This window comes from Oncorhynchus gorbuscha, linkage group LG14 (assembly GCF_021184085.1).
Source record: "Oncorhynchus gorbuscha isolate QuinsamMale2020 ecotype Even-year linkage group LG14, OgorEven_v1.0, whole genome shotgun sequence".
Classification (NCBI taxonomy): Eukaryota; Metazoa; Chordata; class Actinopteri; order Salmoniformes; family Salmonidae; genus Oncorhynchus; species Oncorhynchus gorbuscha.
The window spans coordinates 9230014-9253128 of NC_060186.1; the positions used below are offsets into that span (position 1 = coordinate 9230014).

Below are 23115 nucleotides of genomic sequence, written 5' to 3' on the forward strand. Positions count from 1 at the left end.
TTCCACTTAGTGCTGTTCAGTTCTTACTCTTAGTAATGTCCTTCCACTTAGTGCTGTTCAGTTCTTACTCTTAGTAATGTCCTTCCACTTAGTGCTGTTCAGTTCTTACTCTTAGTAATGTCCTTCCACTTAGTGCTGTTCAGTTCTTACTCTTAGTAATGTCCTTCCACTTAGTGCTGTTCAGTTCTTACTCTTAGTAATGTCCTTCCACCCAGTGCTGTTCAGTTCTTACTCTTAGTAATGTCCTTCCACTTAGTGCTGTTCAGTTCTTACTCTTAGTAATGTCCTTCCACTTAGTGCTGTTCAGTTCTTACTCTTAGTAATGTCCTTCCACTTAGTGCTGTTCAGTTCTTACTCTTAGTAATGTCCTTCCACTTAGTGCTGTTCAGTTCTTACTCTTAGTAATGTCCTTCCACTTAGTGCTGTTCAGTTCTTACTCTTAGTAATGTCCTTCCACTTAGTGCTGTTCAGTTCTTACTCTTAGTAATGTCCTTCCACTTAGTGCTGTTCAGTTCTTACTCTTAGTAATGTCCTTCCACTTAGTGCTGTTCAGTTCTTACTCTTAGTAATGTCCTTCCACTTAGTGCTGTTCAGTTCTTACTCTTAGTAATGTCCTTCCACTTAGTGCTGTTCAGTTCTTACTCTTAGTAATGTCCTTCCACTTAGTGCTGTTCAGTTCTTACTCTTAGTAATGTCCTTCCACTTAGTGCTGTTCAGTTCTTACTCTTAGTAATGTCCTTCCACTTAGTGCTGTTCAGTTCTTACTCTTAGTAATGTCCTTCCACTTAGTGCTGTTCAGTTCTTACTCTTAGTAATGTCCTTCCACTTAGTGCTGTTCAGTTCTTACTCTTAGTAATGTCCTTCCACTTAGTGCTGTTCAGTTCTTACTCTTAGTAATGTCCTTCCACTTAGTGCTGTTCAGTTCTTACTCTTAGTAATGTCCTTCCACTTAGTGCTGTTCAGTTCTTACTCTTAGTAATGTCCTTCCACTTAGTGCTGTTCAGTTCTTACTCTTAGTAATGTCCTTCCACTTAGTGCTGTTCAGTTCTTACTCTTAGTAATGTCCTTCCACTTAGTGCTGTTCAGTTCTTACTCTTAGTAATGTCCTTCCACTTAGTGCTGTTCAGTTCTTACTCTTAGTAATGTCCTTCCACTTAGTGCTGTTCAGTTCTTACTCTTAGTAATGTCCTTCCACTTAGTGCTGTTCAGTTCTTACTCTTAGTAATGTCCTTCCACTTAGTGCTGTTCAGTTCTTACTCTTAGTAATGTCCTTCCACTTAGTGCTGTTCAGTTCTTACTCTTAGTAATGTCCTTCCACTTAGTGCTGTTCAGTTCTTACTCTTAGTAATGTCCTTCCACTTAGTGCTGTTCAGTTCTTACTCTTAGTAATGTCCTTCCACTTAGTGCTGTTCAGTTCTTACTCTTAGTAATGTCCTTCCACTTAGTGCTGTTCAGTTCTTACTCTTAGTAATGTCCTTCCACTTAGTGCTGTTCAGTTCTTACTCTTAGTAATGTCCTTCCACTTAGTGCTGTTCAGTTCTTACTCTTAGTAATGTCCTTCCACTTAGTGCTGTTCAGTTCTTACTCTTAGTAATGTCCTTCCACTTAGTGCTGTTCAGTTCTTACTCTTAGTAATGTCCTTCCACTTAGTGCTGTTCAGTTCTTACTCTCAGTAATGGTGCTTCCACCCGGTGCTGTTCAGTTCTTACTCTCAGTAATGGTGCTTCCACTTAGTGCTGTTCAGTTCTTACTCTCAGTAATGGTGCTTCCACTTAGTGCTGTTCAGTTCTTACTCTCAGTAATGGTGCTTCCACTTAGTGCTGTTCAGTTCTTACTCTCAGTAATGGTGCTTCCACCCGGTGCTGTTCAGTTCTTACTCTCAGTAATGGTGCTTCCACTTAGTGCTGTTCAGTTCTTACTCTTAGTAATGTCCTTCCACTTAGTGCTGTTCAGTTCTTACTCTCAGTAATGTCCTTCCACCCAGTGCTGTTCAGTTCTTACTCTTAGTAATGTCCTTCCACTTAGTGCTGTTCAGTTCTTTCTCTTAGTAATGTCCTTCCACTTAGTGCTGTTCAGTTCTTACTCTTAGTAATGTCCTTCCACTTAGTGCTGTTCAGTTCTTACTCTCAGTAATGGTGCTTCCACTTAGTGCTGTTCAGTTCTTACTCTTAGTAATGTCCTTCCACTTAGTGCTGTTCAGTTCTTACTCTTAGTAATGTCCTTCCACCCAGTGCTGTTCAGTTCTTACTCTCAGTAATGGTGCTTCCACCCAGTGCTGTTCAGTTCTTACTCTCAGTAATGGTGCTTCCACTTAGTGCTGTTCAGTTCTTACTCTTAGTAATGTCCTTCCACCCAGTGCTGTTCAGTTCTTACTCTCAGTAATGGTGCTTCCACCCAGTGCTGTTCAGTTCTTACTCTCAGTAATGGTGCTTCCACTTAGTGCTGTTCAGTTCTTACTCTCAGTAATGGTGCTTCCACTTAGTGCTGTTCAGTTCTTACTCTCAGTAATGGTGCTTCCACTTAGTGCTGTTCAGTTCTTACTCTCAGTAATGGTGCTTCCACTTAGTGCTGTTCAGTTCTTACTCTCAGTAATGGTGCTTCCACCCGGTGCTGTTCAGTTCTTACTCTCAGTAATGGTGCTTCCACTTAGTGCTGTTCAGTTCTTACTCTCAGTAATGGTGCTTCCACTTAGTGCTGTTCAGTTCTTACTCTTAGTAATGTCCTTCCACCCAGTGCTGTTCAGTTCTTACTCTTAGTAATGTCCTTCCACCCAGTGCTGTTCAGTTCTTACTCTTAGTAATGTCCTTCCACTTAGTGCTGTTCAGTTCTTACTCTTAGTAATGTCCTTCCACTTAGTGCTGTTCAGTTCTTACTCTTAGTAATGTCCTTCCACCCAGTGCTGTTCAGTTCTTACTCTTAGTAATGTCCTTCCACTTAGTGCTGTTCAGTTCTTACTCTTAGTAATGTCCTTCCACCCAGTGCTGTTCAGTTCTTACTCTTAGTAATGTCCTTCCACTTAGTGCTGTTCAGTTCTTACTCTTAGTAATGTCCTTCCACTTAGTGCTGTTCAGTTCTTACTCTTAGTAATGTCCTTCCACTTAGTGCTGTTCAGTTCTTACTCTTAGTAATGTCCTTCCACTTAGTGCTGTTCAGTTCTTACTCTTAGTAATGTCCTTCCACCCAGTGCTGTTCAGTTCTTACTCTTAGTAATGTCCTTCCACCCAGTGCTGTTCAGTTCTTACTCTTAGTAATGTCCTTCCACTTAGTGCTGTTCAGTTCTTACTCTTAGTAATGTCCTTCCACTTAGTGCTGTTCAGTTCTTACTCTTAGTAATGTCCTTCCACTTAGTGCTGTTCAGTTCTTACTCTTAGTAATGTCCTTCCACTTAGTGCTGTTCAGTTCTTACTCTTAGTAATGTCCTTCCACTTAGTGCTGTTCAGTTCTTACTCTTAGTAATGTCCTTCCACTTAGTGCTGTTCAGTTCTTACTCTTAGTAATGTCCTTCCACTTAGTGCTGTTCAGTTCTTACTCTTAGTAATGTCCTTCCACTTAGTGCTGTTCAGTTCTTACTCTTAGTAATGTCCTTCCACTTAGTGCTGTTCAGTTCTTACTCTTAGTAATGTCCTTCCACTTAGTGCTGTTCAGTTCTTACTCTTAGTAATGTCCTTCCACTTAGTGCTGTTCAGTTCTTACTCTTAGTAATGTCCTTCCACTTAGTGCTGTTCAGTTCTTACTCTTAGTAATGTCCTTCCACTTAGTGCTGTTCAGTTCTTACTCTTAGTAATGTCCTTCCACTTAGTGCTGTTCAGTTCTTACTCTTAGTAATGTCCTTCCACTTAGTGCTGTTCAGTTCTTACTCTTAGTAATGTCCTTCCACTTAGTGCTGTTCAGTTCTTACTCTTAGTAATGTCCTTCCACTTAGTGCTGTTCAGTTCTTACTCTTAGTAATGTCCTTCCACTTAGTGCTGTTCAGTTCTTACTCTTAGTAATGTCCTTCCACTTAGTGCTGTTCAGTTCTTACTCTTAGTAATGTCCTTCCACTTAGTGCTGTTCAGTTCTTACTCTTAGTAATGTCCTTCCACTTAGTGCTGTTCAGTTCTTACTCTTAGTAATGTCCTTCCACTTAGTGCTGTTCAGTTCTTACTCTTAGTAATGTCCTTCCACTTAGTGCTGTTCAGTTCTTACTCTTAGTAATGTCCTTCCACTTAGTGCTGTTCAGTTCTTACTCTTAGTAATGTCCTTCCACTTAGTGCTGTTCAGTTCTTACTCTTAGTAATGTCCTTCCACTTAGTGCTGTTCAGTTCTTACTCTTAGTAATGTCCTTCCACTTAGTGCTGTTCAGTTCTTACTCTTAGTAATGTCCTTCCACTTAGTGCTGTTCAGTTCTTACTCTTAGTAATGTCCTTCCACTTAGTGCTCAGTTCTTACTCTAGTAATGGTGCTTCCACTTAGTGCTGTTCAGTTCTCTCAGTAATGGTGCTTCCACTTAGTGCTGTTCAGTTCTTACTCTCAGTAATGGTGCTTCCACTTAGTGCTGTTCAGTTCTTACTCTCAGTAATGGTGCTTCCACTTAGTGCTGTTCAGTTCTTACTCTCAGTAATGGTGCTTCCACTTAGTGCTGTTCAGTTCTTACTCTCAGTAATGGTGCTTCCACCCAGTGCTGTTCAGTTCTTACTCTCAGTAATGTGCTTCCACTTAGTGCTGTTCAGTTCTTACTCTTAGTAATGTCCTTCCACTTAGTGCTGTTCAGTTCTTACTCAGTAATGTCCTTCCACCCAGTGCTGTTCAGTTCTTACTCTTAGTAATGTCCTTCCACTTAGTGCTGTTCAGTTCTTACTCTTAGTAATGTCCTTCCACTTAGTGCTGTTCAGTTCTTACTCTTAGTAATGTCCTTCCACTTAGTGCTGTTCAGTTCTTACTCTCAGTAATGGTGTCAGTAATGGTGCTTCCACTTAGTGCTGTTCAGTTCTTACTCTTAGTAATGTCCTTCCACTTAGTGCTGTTCAGTTCTTACTCTTAGTAATGTCCTTCCACCCAGTGCTGTTCAGTTCTTACTCTCAGTAATGGTGCTTCCACCCAGTGCTGTTCAGTTCTTACTCTCAGTAATGGTGCTTCCACTTAGTGCTGTTCAGTTCTTACTCTTAGTAATGTCCTTCCACCCAGTGCTGTTCAGTTCTTACTCTCAGTAAGTAATGCTGTTCAGTTCTTTCCAGTAATGGTGCTTCCAGTGCTGTTCAGTTCTTACTCTCAGTAATGGTGCTTCCACTTAGTGCTGTTCAGTTCTTACTCTCAGTAATGGTGCTTCCACTTAGTGCTGTTCAGTTCTTACTCTCAGTAATGGTGCTTCCACTTAGTGCTGTTCAGTTCTTACTCTCAGTAATGGTGCTTCCACTTAGTGCTGTTCAGTTCTTACTCTCAGTAATGGTGCTTCCACTTAGTGCTGTTCAGTTCTTACTCTCAGTAATGGTGCTTCCACTTAGTGCTGTTCAGTTCTTTCTAGTAATGTCCTTCCACCCAGTGCTGTTCAGTTCTTACTCTTAGTAATGTCCTTCCACTTAGTGCTGTTCAGTTCTTTCTTACTCTTAGTGTGTTCAGTTCTTACTCTCAGTGTCCTTCCACTTAGTGCTGTTCAGTTCTTACTCTCAGTAATGTCCTTCCACTTAGTGCTGTTCAGTTCTTACTCTTAGTAAGTGCTGTTCAGTTCTTCCTTAGTAATGTCCTTCCACCCAGTGCTGTTCAGTTCTTACTCTTAGTAATGTCCTTCCACTTAGTGCTGTTCAGTTCTTACTCTTAGTAATGTCCTCTTAGTAATGTCCTTCCACTTAGTGCTGTTCAGTTCTTACTCTTAGTAATGTCCTTCCACTTAGTGCTGTTCAGTTCTTACTCTTAGTAATGTCCTTCCACTTAGTGCTGTTCAGTTCTTACTCTTAGTAATGTCCTTCCACTTAGTGCTGTTCAGTTCTTAGTTCTCTTAGTAATGTCCTTCCACTTAGTGCTGTTCAGTTCTTACTCTTAGTAATGTCCTTCCACCCAGTGCTGTTCAGTTCTTCCTTAGTAATGTCCTTCCACTTAGTGCTGTTCAGTTCTTCCACCCGGTGCTGTTCAGTTCTTACTCTCAGTAATGGTGCTTCCACTTAGTGCTGTTCAGTTCTTACTCTTAGTAATGTCCTTCCACTTAGTGCTGTTCAGTTCTTACTCTTAGTAATGTCCTTCCACTTAGTGCTGTTCAGTTCTTACTCTTAGTAATGTCCTTCCACCCGGTGCTGTTCAGTTCTTACTCTTAGTAATGGTGCTTCCACCCGGTGCTGTTCAGTTCTTACTCTTAGTAATGTCCTTCCACCCGGTGCTGTTCAGTTTCCCCCCCCATCAGTAATGGTGCCGGAGAAAAGAAAGCCTCTCACCTTGTTTGTAGCGTCAATGAACTTGACTCCCTTGTAGGAGACGGACAGAACAATGGTCGGGACTTTCTTCATCTGTTCTGTAGACTTCTGTAGAGTGGAGAGAGAGACGGGGAGAGAAAGAGGGGGAAAAGAGGAGTCTGAGTTAACACTTGATGTCAATTAGACTAATGATGGCCACCAACACAAGGCTAACAAGACGGTCTCACCGTCTCCATTCACAGCAGAACGATAAAACCCTGCAATAAGAATCTCTTCACAATATAATACCATTTTAGAGAGAGTGGGGACTATGGTTGCAAAACTTTCAATAAATTCCCGTTTTTTTCAGCAATCCTGGGTTGGAGGATTCTGGGTTTACCACTTATTCCCTCCTGATTCCGTGAATCTTCAAACCGGGATTTCGGGAAAGGCAGGGAATTTATTGGAAGTTTCTGGAATTGTGCATCCCCAGTGGGGACAGATAGAGATGAGAGCTCAACAAAGCTTAGAACGAGATAGAATAAGAGGGAAGGGGGGGGGGAGAGAGAGAGAGAGAGAGAGAAAGATTAAATCAACACAAGCTTATAACTAAGCAGAAAAAGAGGGAGATGGGGATGAGCTCACTGCACAGAGAGAGCCAGCCTATCAACACACTCTCCTTTTTACTAGCAGAATCAATTCCAATCTTCTCAAAGTTCAAAGGTTACCCCGTGACTTATGGAAAACAATGGGTGCAAATGACATGTTCAAAACGTATAGATTTCCCCCTTGGAGGCCCAATAAAACTATCAGCTTTCAACCCATAAATATTCCTCCTATATTCCTTTCTTCTTTCTATTCCCACCCAGACTTACTATCACCACTCTAGTCTGACAGCAGCATGTTTCTTTCTATTCCCACCCAGACTTACTATCACCACTCTAGTCTGACAGCAGCATGTTTCTTTCTATTCCCACCCAGACTTACTATCACCTGCTCTAGTCTGACAGCAGCATGTTTCTTTCTATTCCCATCCAGACTTACTATCACCACTCTAGTCTGACAGCAGCATGTTTCTTTCTATTCCCACCCAGACTTACTATCACCACTCTAGTCTGACAGCAGCATGTTTCTTTCTATTCCCACCCAGACTTACTATCACCTGCTCTAGTCTGACAGCAGCATGTTTCTTTCTATTCCCACCCAGACTTACTATCACCGCTCTAGTCTGACAGCAGCATGTTTCTTTCTATTCCCATCCAGACTTACTATCACCTGCTCTAGTCTGACAGCAGCATGTTTCTTTCTATTCCCATCCAGACTTACTATCACCACTCTAGTCTGACAGCAGCATGTTTCTTTCTATTCCCACCCAGACTTACTATCACCACTCTAGTCTGACAGCAGCATGTTTCTTTCTATTCCCACCCAGACTTACTATCACCACTCTAGTCTGACAGCAGCATGTTTCTTTCTATTCCTACCCAGACTTACTATCACCACTCTAGTCTGACAGCAGCATGTTTCTTTCTATTCCCACCCAGACTTACTATCACCACTCTAGTCTGACAGCAGCATGTTTCTTTCTATTCCCACCCAGACTTACTATCACCTGCTCTAGTCTGACAGCAGCATGTTTCTTTCTATTCCCACCCAGACTTACTATCACCTGCTCTAGTCTGACAGCAGCATGTTTCTTTCTATTCCCACCCAGACTTACTATCACCACTCTAGTCTGACAGCAGCATGTTTCTTTCTATTCCCACCCAGACTTACTATCACCACTCTAGTCTGACAGCAGCATGTTTCTTTCTATTCCCACCCAGACTTACTATCACCTGCTCTAGTCTGACAGCAGCATGTTTCTTTCTATTTCCACCCAGACTTACTATCACCTGCTCTAGTCTGACAGCAGCATGTTTCTTTCTATTCCCACCCAGACTTACTATCACCACTCTAGTCTGACAGCAGCATGTTTCTTTCTATTCCCACCCAGACTTACTATCACCACTCTAGTCTGACAGCAGCATGTTTCTTTCTATTCCCACCCAGACTTACTATCACCTGCTCTAGTCTGACAGCAGCATGTTTCTTTCTATTCCCACCCAGACTTACTATCACCTGCTCTAGTCTGACAGCAGCATGTTTCTTTCTATTCCCACCCAGACTTACTATCACCACTCTAGTCTGACAGCAGCATGTTTCTTTCTATTCCCACCCAGACTTACTATCACCTGCTCTAGTCTGACAGCAGCATGTTTCTTTCTATTCCCACCCAGACTTACTATCACCACTCTAGTCTGACAGCAGCATGTTTCTTTCTATTCCCACCCAGACTTACTATCACCGCTCTAGTCTGACAGCAGCATGTTTCTTTCTATTCCCACCCAGACTTACTATCACCACTCTAGTCTGACAGCAGCATGTTTCTTTCTATTCCCACCCAGACTTACTATCACCACTCTAGTCTGACAGCAGCATGTTTCTTTCTATTCCCACCCAGACTTACTATCACCGCTCTAGTCTGACAGCAGCATGTTTCTTTCCCTTTCTCCCATTGTTAAGCTCATTATGCGCTGCCGCAGTGGGGAATGATGTGACTTCAAATCACTATCACCCTAGTACCATTATTCCACCTGTCAGGGATTTCATATATTCAACAGATCCTGTATGAATTCCTCTCCTCTCCCCCCTTGCTCTCACTCTCTGTGTTTCTTCAACATCAGCATATTTCTAGTGCAGCGGTTCCCTGTCAAGATCACGGGCTTATGAGGGCCGACAAACGCAGCGCTGCAAGACACAAAGACAGACGACGAGAGAGCAGAGGGAATTACATATGCATATGGACCATGTTGATACTGTGTCCACAAGCATGGAAATATAGAGAGAAAAGTGAGATGGAGAAGGGGGGGGGGGTGTAACAGGACGCAGGTACAGTAGGTACATCGAGAGCAGAGCTCCAAATTTAATGACCCTTGAAGTCTGACAATAAAAAACAACAGCATCAATTGTTTTGGCAGATCAAGATAAACCGAGAGAGGGAGGCTCTCTGACGTGTCTGCAGCATGGTGAGCTGCTCTCAGATGTGACCAAACAGATAAAGAGAAGAAAGGACGTTCCGGGGCAGGCATAGTACACATATTAATAGTCTGCTTCCGCACTGCAGTAACGAGAGAGAGAGAGAGAGAGACAGAGAGACAGAGAGACAGAGAGACAGACAGACAGACAGACAGACAGACAGACAGACAGACAGACAGACAGACAGACAGACAGACAGACAGACAGACAGACAGACAGACAGACAGACAGACAGACAGACAGACAGACAGACAGACAGACAGACAGACAGACAGAGAGAGAGAGAGAGAGAGAGAGAGAGAGAGAGAGAGAGAGAGAGAGAGAGAGAGAGGGTGAATGAAAGTGAAAGAGAATAAAAGAGAGCAAAATAGAGGGAGGTGAATCCAGGTAAACAATTTGACTACAGTGGTGGTTAAAGTGGTCCTAGTTTCTCTCTCTGAGTGGTAGTGATGTGCCGGGCCCTCTTACCCTCATCTTGGAGCAGGCGTCTTGTGTTGACTCTGTTCCTCTCAGCTCTTTCACCAGCATGGAGCCCAGGTACTGTCAGAGACATAAAGGTAAACAACGGTAGCATTCACATTCCATCCTAGAACTATTATACAGACACATGAAGGATCATAGAATCATTCAATGTAAGATGGAAACTTAAAAGCCAGTCGCATAATAACGCAGTGCTTTCTGATGTGATGAAAACAACCTGGAAATCCCCAGAGGAGTGTAAACAGGGCTGGGGCGGGCAGGAAATGTGCAAAGTGGGGAGGTCAATAAGTGAGGACCTGGTTCGTGAGGACACAGACCCAATTTAATAAAGAAGGTGGTTTATGGGGACAGTACTTACGGGGACATTAGGGCTAAAGGGATGTAATGGATGTATGATTAACTGCTCAGCGCGCCCACTGTTGATTTGAGAGCTAAAAGCCCCAAAGAGGATTTTTTTATAGGATGTTCTGACACCCAAAGTGCAAACATTGATCCTTTTATACCTCGACCCCCTGACCCTAAATCATTTACCCTTCAGGATATGCTTTTGAAAAATGTCCCGACAAAACGATCCACCTAATCTTACCCTTCGTCAAAAGATAACAAATACACTGCATGAGCTTAACGGTAACACAACCACACCCTGATTTCAAGTGCAGTAGAATGAATGAGTCATTTATTTATGGGAGGTAGGCTGGTGGTTGTAGTGGGGTTGTCTGGGCTGGTTAGTGCTCTGTCTGGCTCTGTTGTTAATAATGCTATGGTATCAAGGGAGCGTCGTCTGTTCTCGTATAGGGAACACTGTAATAACGTTACAAACCTCCAAGAAGCCCCTGTCTCTGGGTGTGTGTTTGTGAATATGTGTGTGTTTGTGAATATGTGTGTGTGTGTGTGTGTGTGTGTGTGTGTGTGTGTGTGTGTGTGTGCGTGCGTGCGTGCATCATTGTGAAAACAAACAGTAGTGTCGTCTGAGGCTGAAAACGTTACAGAGAACATAGTAATAACATTAAAGAGTGAAAGCGCTACAGGGCTTTGGGGAACCAGTATTGACCGATTATACAGTTGGGATTATGTGTGTCATTCTAGCCATGTAAGGATGACGTAAGACAGCGGTCAAAAGATCATCATCTGAAGAGGACACAATGTGATAACGTTGGAGCAACATCTTAGCAATGTTTCCCTTTAAGAGTACAACAACAGTGCATTCATTAAAGGGAGTGCATTTTCTTGTTTCTCCTGTGTTAAAATTACATTCAACAACCATCACGCTCCAGAAATGGACAACGCAATCATGCTCGACACTAATCCCAAAAGCGTTGAAATAACGTTAGGACATTGTCTGGTGTAATAAAGAAGGTATGTTATACAGTGGGGCAAAAAAGTATTTAGTCAGCCACCAATTGTGCAAGTTCTCCCACATAAAAAGATGAGAGGCCTGTAATTTTCATCATAGGTACACTTCAACTATGACAGACAAAATTACAAAAAAAACACAAAAAAATTGGAATTTTACTTGCAAATTATGGTGGAAAATAAGTATTTGGGCAATAATAAAAGTTTATCTCAATACTTTGTTATATACCCTTTGTTGGCAATGACAGAGGTCAAACGTTTTCTGTAAGTCTTCACAAGGTTTTCACACACTGTTGCTGGTATTTTGGCCCATTCCTCCATGCAGATCTCCTCTAGAGCAGTGATTTTTTGGGGCTGTTGCTGGGCAACACGGACTTTCAACTCCCTCCAAAGATTTTCTATGGGGTTGAGATCTGGAGACTGGCTAGGTCACTCCAAGACCATGAAATGGTTCTTACGAAGCCACTCCTTCGTTGCCCAGGCGGTGTGTTTGGGATCATTGTCATGCTGAAAGACCCAGCCACGCTTCATCTTCAATGCCCTTGCTGATGGAAGGAGGTTTTCACTCAAAATCTCTCGATACATGGCCCCATTCATTCATTCCTTTACACGGATCAGACGTCCTGGTCCCTTTGAAGAAAAACAGCCCCAAAGCATGATGTTTCCACCCCCATGCTTCACAGTAGGTATGGTGTTCTTTGGATGCAACTCAGCATTCTTTGTCCTCCAAACACGACGAGTTTAGTTTTTACCAAAAAGTTATATTTTGGTTTCATCTGACCATATGACATTCTCCTAATCTTCTTCTGGATCATCCAAATGCTCTCTAGCAAACTTCAGACGGGCCTGGACATGTACTGGCTTAAGCAGGGTGACACGTCTGGCACTGCAGGATTTGAGTCCCTGGCGACGTAGTGTGTTACTGATGGTAGGCTTTGTTACTTTGGTCCCAGCTCTCTGCAGGTCATTCACTAGGTCCCTTGTGTGGTTCTGGGATTTTTGCTCACCGTTCTTGTGATCATTTTGACCCCACGGGGTGAGATCTTGCGTGGAGCCCCAGATCAATTGAATGTCTTCCATTTCCAAATAATTGCTCCCACAATTGATTTCTTCAAACCAAGCTGCTTACCTATTGCAGATTCAGTCTTCCCAGCCTGGTGCAGGTCTACCATTTTGTTTCTGGTGTCCTTTGACAGCTCTTTGGTCTTGGCCATAGTGTAGTTTGGAGTGTGACTGTTTGAGGTTGTGGACAGGTGTCTTTTATACTGATAACAAGTTCAAACAGGTGCCATTAATACAGGTAACGAGTGGAGGATAGAGGAGCCTCTGTGTGAGCCAGAAATCTTGCTTGTTTGTAGGTGACCAAATACTTATTTTCCACCATAATTTGCAAATAAATTAATTAAAAATCCTACAATGTGATTTTCTGGATTGTTTCCCCTCATTGTGTCTGTCATAGTTGAAGTGCACCTATGGTGAAAATTACAGGCCTCTCGTCTTTTTAAGTGGGAAACTTGCACAATTGGTGGCTGACGAAATACTTTTTTGACCCACTGAATATGCAGTGATGACATTTTACGGTCTAAGAATGTTAATAAAGAAAGTATAATGACAGAGCTGGTCTATAATAAAGAAAGTATAATGACAGAGCTGGTCTATAATAAAGAAAGTATAATGACAGAGCTGGTCTATAATAAAGAAAGTATAATGACAGAGCTGGTCTATAATAAAGAAAGTATAATGACATCAGAGCTGGTCTATAATAAAGAAAGTATAATGACAGAGCTGGTCTATAATAAAGAAAGTATAATGACAGAGCTGGTCTATAATAAAGAAAGTATAATGACACAGAGCTGGTCTATAATAAAGAAAGTATAATGACATCAGAGCTGGTCTGTATAATGACAAGCTGGTCTATAATAAAGAAAGTATAATGACAGAGCTGGTCTGTAATAAAGAAAGTATAATGACAGAGCTGGTCTATAATAAAGAAAGTATAATGACATCAGAGCTGGTCTATAATAAAGAAAGTATAATGACAGAGCTGGTCTATAATAAAGAAAGTATAATGACATCAGAGCTGGTCTATAATAAAGAAAGTATAATGACAGAGCTGGTCTATAATAAAGAAAGTATAATGACAGAGCTGGTCTATAATAAAGAAAGTATAATGACAGAGCTGGTCTATAATAAAGAAAGTATAATGACATCAGAGCTGGTCTATAATAAAGAAAGTATAATGACAGAGCTGGTCTATAATAAAGAAAGTATAATGACATCAGAGCTGGTCTATAATAAAGAAAGTATAATGACAGAGCTGGTCTATAATAAAGAAAGTATAATGACAGAGCTGGTCTATAATAAAGAAAGTATAATGACAGAGCTGGTCTATAATAAAGAAAGTATAATGACAGAGCTGGTCTATAATAAAGAAAGTATAATGACATCAGAGCTGGTCTATAATAAAGAAAGTATAATGACAGAGCTGGTCTATAATAAAGAAAGTATAATGACAGAGCTGGTCTATAATAAAGAAAGTATAATGACAGAGCTGGTCTATAATAAAGAAAGTATAATGACAGAGCTGGTCTATAATAAAGAAAGTATAATGACAGAGCTGGTCTATAATAAAGAAAGTATAATGACAGAGCTGGTCTATAATAAAGAAAGTATAATGACAGAGCTGGTCTATAATAAAGAAAGTATAATGACATCAGAGCTGGTCTATAATAAAGAAAGTATAATGACAGAGCTGGTCTATAATAAAGAAAGTATAATGACACAGAGCTGGTCTATAATAAAGAAAGTATAATGACAGAGCTGGTCTATAATAAAGAAAGTATAATGACAGAGCTGGTCTATAATAAAGAAAGTATAATGACACAGAGCTGGTCTATAATAAAGAAAGTATAATGACATCAGAGCTGGTCTATAATAAAGAAAGTATAATGACAGAGCTGGTCTATAATAAAGAAAGTATAATGACATCAGAGCTGGTCTATAATAAAGAAAGTATAATGACAGAGCTGGTCTATAATAAAGAAAGTATAATGACATCAGAGCTGGTCTATAATAAAGAAAGTATAATGACAGAGCTGGTCTATAATAAAGAAAGTATAATGACATCAGAGCTGGTCTATAATAAAGAAAGTATAATGACATCAGAGCTGGTCTATAATAAAGAAAGTATAATGACATCAGAGCTGGTCTATAATAAAGAAAGTATAATGACATCAGAGCTGGTCTATAATAAAGAAAGTATAATGACATCAGAGCTGGTCTATAATAAAGAAAGTATAATGACATCAGAGCTGGTCTGTAATAAAGAAAGTATAATGACATCAGAGCTGGTCTATAATAAAGAAAGTATAATGACATCAGAGCTGGTCTATAATAAAGAAAGTATAATGACATCAGAGCTGGTCTATAATAAAGAAAGTATAATGACATCAGAGCTGGTCTATAATAAAGAAAGTATAATGACATCAGAGCTGGTCTATAATAAAGAAAGTATAATGACATCAGAGCTGGTCTATAATAAAGAAAGTATAATGACATCAGAGCTGGTCTATAATAAAGAAAGTATAATGACAGAGCTGGTCTATAATAAAGAAAGTATAATGACAGAGCTGGTCTATAATAAAGAAAGTATAATGACATCAGAGCTGGTCTGTAATAAAGAAAGTATAATGACAGAGCTGGTCTATAATAAAGAAAGTATAATGACAGAGCTGGTCTATAATAAAGAAAGTATAATGACATCAGAGCTGGTCTGTAATAAAGAAAGTATAATGACATCAGAGCTGGTCTATAATAAAGAAAGTATAATGACAGAGCTGGTCTATAATAAAGAAAGTATAATGACATCAGAGCTGGTCTATAATAAAGAAAGTATAATGACATCAGAGCTGGTCTATAATAAAGAAAGTATAATGACAGAGCTGGTCTATAATAAAGAAAGTATAATGACAGAGCTGGTCTATAATAAAGAAAGTATAATGACAGAGCTGGTCTATAATAAAGAAAGTATAATGACAGAGCTGGTCTATAATAAAGAAAGTATAATGACATCAGAGCTGGTCTATAATAAAGAAAGTATAATGACAGAGCTGGTCTATAATAAAGAAAGTATAATGACAGAGCTGGTCTATAATAAAGAAAGTATAATGACATCAGAGCTGGTCTATAATAAAGAAAGTATAATGACATCAGAGCTGGTCTATAATAAAGAAAGTATAATGACATCAGAGCTGGTCTATAATAAAGAAAGTATAATGACATCAGAGCTGGTCTATAATAAAGAAAGTATAATGACATCAGAGCTGGTCTATAATAAAGAAAGTATAATGACATCAGAGCTGGTCTATAATAAAGAAAGTATAATGACATCAGAGCTGGTCTATAATAAAGAAAGTATAATGACATCAGAGCTGGTCTATAATAAAGAAAGTATAATGACATCAGAGCTGGTCTATAATAAAGAAAGTATAATGACAGAGCTGGTCTATAATAAAGAAAGTATAATGACAGAGCTGGTCTATAATAAAGAAAGTATAATGACAGAGCTGGTCTATAATAAAGAAAGTATAATGACATCAGAGCTGGTCTGTAATAAAGAAAGTATAATGACAGAGCTGGTCTATAATAAAGAAAGTATAATGACAGAGCTGGTCTATAATAAAGAAAGTATAATGACATCAGAGCTGGTCTGTAATAAAGAAAGTATAATGACATCAGAGCTGGTCTATAATAAAGAAAGTATAATGACAGAGCTGGTCTATAATAAAGAAAGTATAATGACATCAGAGCTGGTCTGTAATAAAGAAAGTATAATGACATCAGAGCTGGTCTATAATAAAGAAAGTATAATGACATCAGAGCTGGTCTATAATAAAGAAAGTATAATGACAGAGCTGGTCTATAATAAAGAAAGTATAATGACATCAGAGCTGGTCTATAATAAAGAAAGCAATGACATCAGAGCTGGTCTATAATAAAGAAAGTATAATGACATCAGAGCTGGTCTATAATAAAGAAAGTATAATGACAGAGCTGGTCTATAATAAAGAAAGTATGATGACATCAGAGCTGGTCTATAATAAAGAAAGTATAATGACAGAGCTGGTCTATAATAAAGAAAGTATGATGACAGAGCTGGTCTATAATAAAGAAAGTATAATGACATCAGAGCTGGTCTATAATAAAGAAAGTATAATGACAGAGCTGGTCTATAATAAAGAAAGTATAATGACATCAGAGCTGGTCTATAATAAAGAAAGTATAATGACATCAGAGCTGGTCTGTAATAAAGAAAGTATAATGACATCAGAGCTGGTCTATAATAAAGAAAGTATAATGACATCAGAGCTGGTCTATAATAAAGAAAGTATAATGACATCAGAGCTGGTCTGTAATAAAGAAAGTATAATGACATCAGAGCTGGTCTATCATAAAGAAAGTATAATGACATCAGAGCTGGTCTGTAATAAAGAAAGTATAATGACATCAGAGCTGGTCTATAATAAAGAAAGTATAATGACATCAGAGCTGGTCTATAATAAAGAAAGTATAATGACATCAGAGCTGGTCTGTAATAAAGAAAGTATAATGACATCAGAGCTGGTCTGTAATAAAGAAAGTATAATGACAGAGCTGGTCTATAATAAAGAAAGTATAATGACATCAGAGCTGGTCTGTAATAAAGAAAGTATAATGACATCAGAGCTGGTCTATAATAAAGAAAGTATAATGACATCAGAGCTGGTCTATAATAAAGAAAGTATAATGACATCAGAGCTGGTCTATAATAAAGAAAGTATAATGACAGAGCTGGTCTATAATAAAGAAAGTATGATGACATCAGAGCTGGTCTATAATAAAGAAAGTATAATGACATCAGAGCTGGTCTATAATAAAGAAAGTATAATGACAGAGCTGGTCTATAATAAAGAAAGTATAATGACATCAGAGCTGGTCTATAATAAAGAAAGTATAATGACAGAGCTGGTCTATAATAAAGAAAGTATAATGACAGAGCTGGTCTATAATAAAGAAAGTATAATGACAGAGCTGGTCTATAATAAAGAAAGTATAATGACATCAGAGCTGGTCTATAATAAAGAAAGTATAATGACAGAGCTGGTCTATAATAAAGAAAGTATAATGACATCAGAGCTGGTCTATAATAAAGAAAGTATAATGACATCAGAGCTGGTCTATAATAAAGAAAGTATAATGACATCAGAGCTGGTCTATAATAAAGAAAGTATAATGACATCAGAGCTGGTCTATAATAAAGAAAGTATAATGACATCAGAGCTGGTCTATAATAAAGAAAGTATAATGACAGAGCTGGTCTATAATAAAGAAAGTATAATGACAGAGCTGGTCTATAATAAAGAAAGTATAATGACAGAGCTGGTCTATAATAAAGAAAGTATAATGACAGAGCTGGTCTATAATAAAGAAAGTATAATGACATCAGAGCTGGTCTATAATAAAGAAAGTATAATGACAGAGCTGGTCTATAATAAAGAAAGTATAATGACAGAGCTGGTCTATAATAAAGAAAGTATAATGACATCAGAGCTGGTCTATAATAAAGAAAGTATAATGACATCAGAGCTGGTCTATAATAAAGAAAGTATAATGACAGAGCTGGTCTATAATAAAGAAAGTATAATGACATCAGAGCTGGTCTATAATAAAGAAAGTATAATGACATCAGAGCTGGTCTATAATAAAGAAAGTATAATGACATCAGAGCTGGTCTATAATAAAGAAAGTATAATGACAGAGCTGGTCTATAATAAAGAAAGTATAATGACATCAGAGCTGGTCTATAATAAAGAAAGTATAATGACATCAGAGCTGGTCTATAATAAAGAAAGTATAATGACATCAGAGCTGGTCTATAATAAAGAAAGTATAATGACAGAGCTGGTCTATAATAAAGAAAGTATAATGACATCAGAGCTGGTCTATAATAAAGAAAGTATAATGACAGAGCTGGTCTATAATAAAGAAAGTATAATGACAGAGCTGGTCTATAATAAAGAAAGTATAATGACATCAGAGCTGGTCTATAATAAAGAAAGTATAATGACAGAGCTGGTCTATAATAAAGAAAGTATAATGACATCAGAGCTGGTCTATAATAAAGAAAGTATAATGACATCAGAGCTGGTCTATAATAAAGAAAGTATAATGACATCAGAGCTGGTCTATAATAAAGAAAGTATAATGACATCAGAGCTGGTCTATAATAAAGAAAGTATAATGACATCAGAGCTGGTCTATAATAAAGAAAGTATAATGACATCAGAGCTGGTCTATAATAAAGAAAGTATAATGACATCAGAGCTGGTCTATAATAAAGAAAGTATAATGACATCAGAGTCTGGTCTATAATAAAGAAAGTATAATGACATCAGAGCTGGTCTATAATAAAGAAAGTATAATGACATCAGAGCTGGTCTATAATAAAGAAAGTATAATGACAGAGCTGGTCTATAATAAAGAAAGTATAATGACATCAGAGCTGGTCTATAATAAAGAAAGTATAATGACATCAGAGCTGGTCTATAATAAAGAAAGTATAATGACATCAGAGCTGGTCTATAATAAAGAAAGTATAATGACATCAGAGCTGGTCTATAATAAAGAAAGTATAATGACACAGAGCTGGTCTATAATAAAGAAAGTATAATGACATCAGAGCTGGTCTATAATAAAGAAAGTATAATGACAGAGCTGGTCTATAATAAAGAAAGTAATGAAAGCTGGTCTATAATAAAGAAAGTATAATGACAGAGCTGGTCTATAATAAAGAAAGTATAATGATCAGAGCTGGTCTATAATAAAGAAAGTATAATGACATCAGAGCTGGTCTCAGATAATAAAGAAAGTATAATGACATCAGAGCTGGTCTATAATAAAGAAAGTATAATGACAGAGCTGGTCTATAATAAAGAAAGTATAATGACATCAGAGCTGGTCTATAATAAAGAAAGTATAATGACAGAGCTGGTCTATAATAAAGAAAGTATAATGACAGAGCTGGTCTATAATAAAGAAAGTATAATGACAGAGCTGGTCTATAATAAAGAAAGTATAATGACATCAGAGCTGGTCTATAATAAAGAAAGTATAATGACAGAGCTGGTCTATAATAAAGAAAGTATAATGACAGAGCTGGTCTATAATAAAGAAAGTATAATGACACAGAGCTGGTCTATAATAAAGAAAGTATAATGACATCAGAGCTGGTCTATAATAAAGAAAGTATAATGACAGAGCTGGTCTATAATAAAGAAAGTATAATGACAGAGCTGGTCTATAATAAATAAAGTATAATGACAGAGCTGGTCTATAATAAAGAAAGTATAATGACAGAGCTGGTCTATAATAAAGAAAGTATAATGACATCAGAGCTGGTCTATAATAAAGAAAGTATAATGACATCAGAGCTGGTCTATAATAAAGAAAGTATAATGACATCAGAGCTGGTCTATAATAAAGAAAGTATAATGACAGAGCTGGTCTATAATAAAGAAAGTATAATGACATCAGAGCTGGTCTATAATAAAGAAAGTATAATGACATCAGAGCTGGTCTATAATAAAGAAAGTATAATGACATCAGAGCTGGTCTATAATAAAGAAAGTATAATGACAGAGCTGGTCTATAATAAAGAAAGTATAATGACAGAGCTGGTCTATAATAAAGAAAGTATAATGACAGAGCTGGTCTATAATAAAGAAAGTATAATGACAGAGCTGGTCTATAATAAAGAAAGTATAATGACAGAGCTGGTCTATAATAAAGAAAGTATAATGACAGAGCTGGTCTATAATAAAGAAAGTATAATGACAGAGCTGGTCTATAATAAAGAAAGTATAATGACAGAGCTGGTCTATAATAAAGAAAGTATAATGACATCAGAGCTGGTCTGTAATAAAGAAAGTATAATGACATCAGAGCTGGTCTATAATAAAGAAAGTATAATGACAGAGCTGGTCTATAATAAAGAAAGTATAATGACATCAGAGCTGGTCTATAATAAAGAAAGTATAATGACATCAGAGCTGGTCTGTAATAAAGAAAGTATAATGACATCAGAGCTGGTCTATAATAAAGAAAGTATAATGACAGAGCTGGTCTATAATAAAGAAAGTATAATGACACAGAGCTGGTCTATAATAAAGAAAGTATAATGACATCAGAGCTGGTCTATAATAAAGAAAGTATAATGACACAGAGCTGGTCTATAATAAAGAAAGTATAATGACATCAGAGCTGGTCTATAATAAAGAAAGTATAATGACAGAGCTGGTCTATAATAAAGAAAGTATAATGACAGAGCTGGTCTATAATAAAGAAAGTATAATGACAGAGCTGGTCTATAATAAAGAAAGTATAATGACAGAGCTGGTCTATAATAAAGAAAGTATAATGACAGAGCTGGTCTATAATAAAGAAAGTATAATGACATCAGAGCTGGTCTATAATAAAGAAAGTATAATGACATCAGAGCTGGTCTGTAATAAAGAAAGTATAATGACAGAGCTGGTCTATAATAAAGAAAGTATAATGACAGAGCTGGTCTATAATAAAGAAAGTATAATGACAGAGCTGGTCTATAATAAAGAAAGTATAATGACAGAGCTGGTCTATAATAAAGAAAGTATAATGACAGAGCTGGTCTATAATAAAGAAAGTATAATGACATCAGAGCTGGTCTATAATAAAGAAAGTATAATGACAGAGCTGGTCTATAATAAAGAAAGTATAATGACAGAGCTGGTCTATAATAAAGAAAGTATAATGATCAGAGCTGGTCTATAATAAAGAAGTAGTATAATGACATCAGAGCTGGTCTATAATAAAGAAAGTATAATGACAGAGCTGGTCTATAATAAAGAAAGTATAATGACATCAGAGCTGGTCTATAATAAAGAAAGTATAATGACATCAGAGCTGGTCTGTAATAAAGAAAGTATAATGACATCAGAGCTGGTCTATAATAAAGAAAGTATAATGACATCAGAGCTGGTCTATAATAAAGAAAGTATAATGACAGAGCTGGTCTATAATAAAGAAAGTATAATGACAGAGCTGGTCTATAATAAAGAAAGTATAATGACAGAGCTGGTCTATAATAAAGAAAGTATAATGACAGAGCTGGTCTATAATAAAGAAAGTATAATGACAGAGCTGGTCTATAATAAAGAAAGTATAATGACAGAGCTGGTCTATAATAAAGAAAGTATAATGACATCAGAGCTGGTCTATAATAAAGAAAGTATAATGACAGAGCTGGTCTATAATAAAGAAAGTATAATGACAGAGCTGGTCTATAATAAAGAAAGTATAATGACAGAGCTGGTCTATAATAAAGAAAGTATAATGACATCAGAGCTGGTCTATAATAAAGAAAGTATAATGACATCAGAGCTGGTCTATAATAAAGAAAGTATAATGACATCAGAGCTGGTCTATAATAAAGAAAGTATAATGACAGAGCTGGTCTATAATAAAGAAAGTATAATGACATCAGAGCTGGTCTATAATAAAGAAAGTATAATGACAGAGCTGGTCTATAATAAAGAAAGTATGATGACATCAGAGCTGGTCTATAATAAAGAAAGTATAATGACATCAGAGCTGGTCTATCATAAAGAAAGTATAATGACATCAGAGCTGGTCTATAATAAAGAAAGTATAATGAGCTGTCTATACATAAAGAGCTTATCTAGCTGGTCTATAACTCTATCCTCTTCCTCTGTACATTGTTTACATCCTCAACTGGTCTATCCTCTTCCTCTGTCTACACTGTTTACATCCTCAACTCTATCCTCTTCCTCTGTACACTGCTTACATCCTCAACTATCCTCTTCCTCTGTACACTGCTTACATCCTCAACTATCCTCTTCCTCTGTACACTGTTTACATCCTCAACTCTATCCTCTTCCTCTGTACACTGTTTACATCCTCAACTCTATCCTCTTCCTCTGTACACTGCTTACATCCTCAACTCTATCCTCTTCCTCTGTACACTGTTTACATCCTCAACTCTATCCTCTTCCTCTGTACACTGTTTACATCCTCAACTCTATCCTCTTCCTCTGTACACTGCTTACATCCTCAACTATCCTCTTCCTCTGTACACTGTTTACATCCTCAACTCTATCCTCTTCCTCTGTACACTGCTTACATCCTCAACTCTATCCTCTTCCTCTGTACACTGTTTACATCCTCAACTATCCTCTTCCTCTGTACACTGTTTACATCCTCAACTCTATCCTCTTCCTCTGTACACTGTTTACATCCTCAACTCTATCCTCTTCCTCTGTACACTGCTTACATCCTCAACTATCCTCTTCCTCTGTACACTGTTTACATCCTCAACTATCTCTACACTGCTTACATCCTCAACTCTATCTATCCTCTTCCTCTGTACACTGCTTACATCCTTAACTATCCTCTTCCTCTGTACACTGTTTACATCCTCAACTCTATCCTCTTCCTCTGTACACTGCTTACATCCTCAACTATCCTCTTCCTCTGTACACTGCTTACATCCTCAACTCTATCCTCTTCCTCTGTACACTGCTTACATCCTCAACTCTATCCTCTTCCTCTGTACACTGTTTACATCCTCAACTCTATCCTCTTCCTCTGTACACTGCTTACATCCTCAACTCTATCCTCTTCCTCTGTACACTGCTTACATCCTCAACTCTATCCTCTTCCTCTGTACACTGCTTACATCCTCAACTCTATCCTCTTCCTCTGTACACTGCTTACATCCTCAACTCTATCCTCTTCCTCTGTACACTGTTTA

The 23115-nt window shown here is 37.9% G+C and overlaps 1 protein-coding gene across 1 annotated transcript in view; it reads right to left on the bottom strand.

Moving 5' to 3' along the window:
• The window catches only part of LOC123994385 (ankyrin repeat and sterile alpha motif domain-containing protein 1B-like), a 509344-nt gene that overhangs the window by 29753 nt on the left and 456476 nt on the right, over positions 1-23115 (bottom strand). Inside the window, 2 exon segments of the mRNA XM_046296905.1 lie at positions 6402-6488; positions 9906-9977. Coding sequence (XP_046152861.1) covers positions 6402-6488; positions 9906-9977 — 159 coding nt within the window.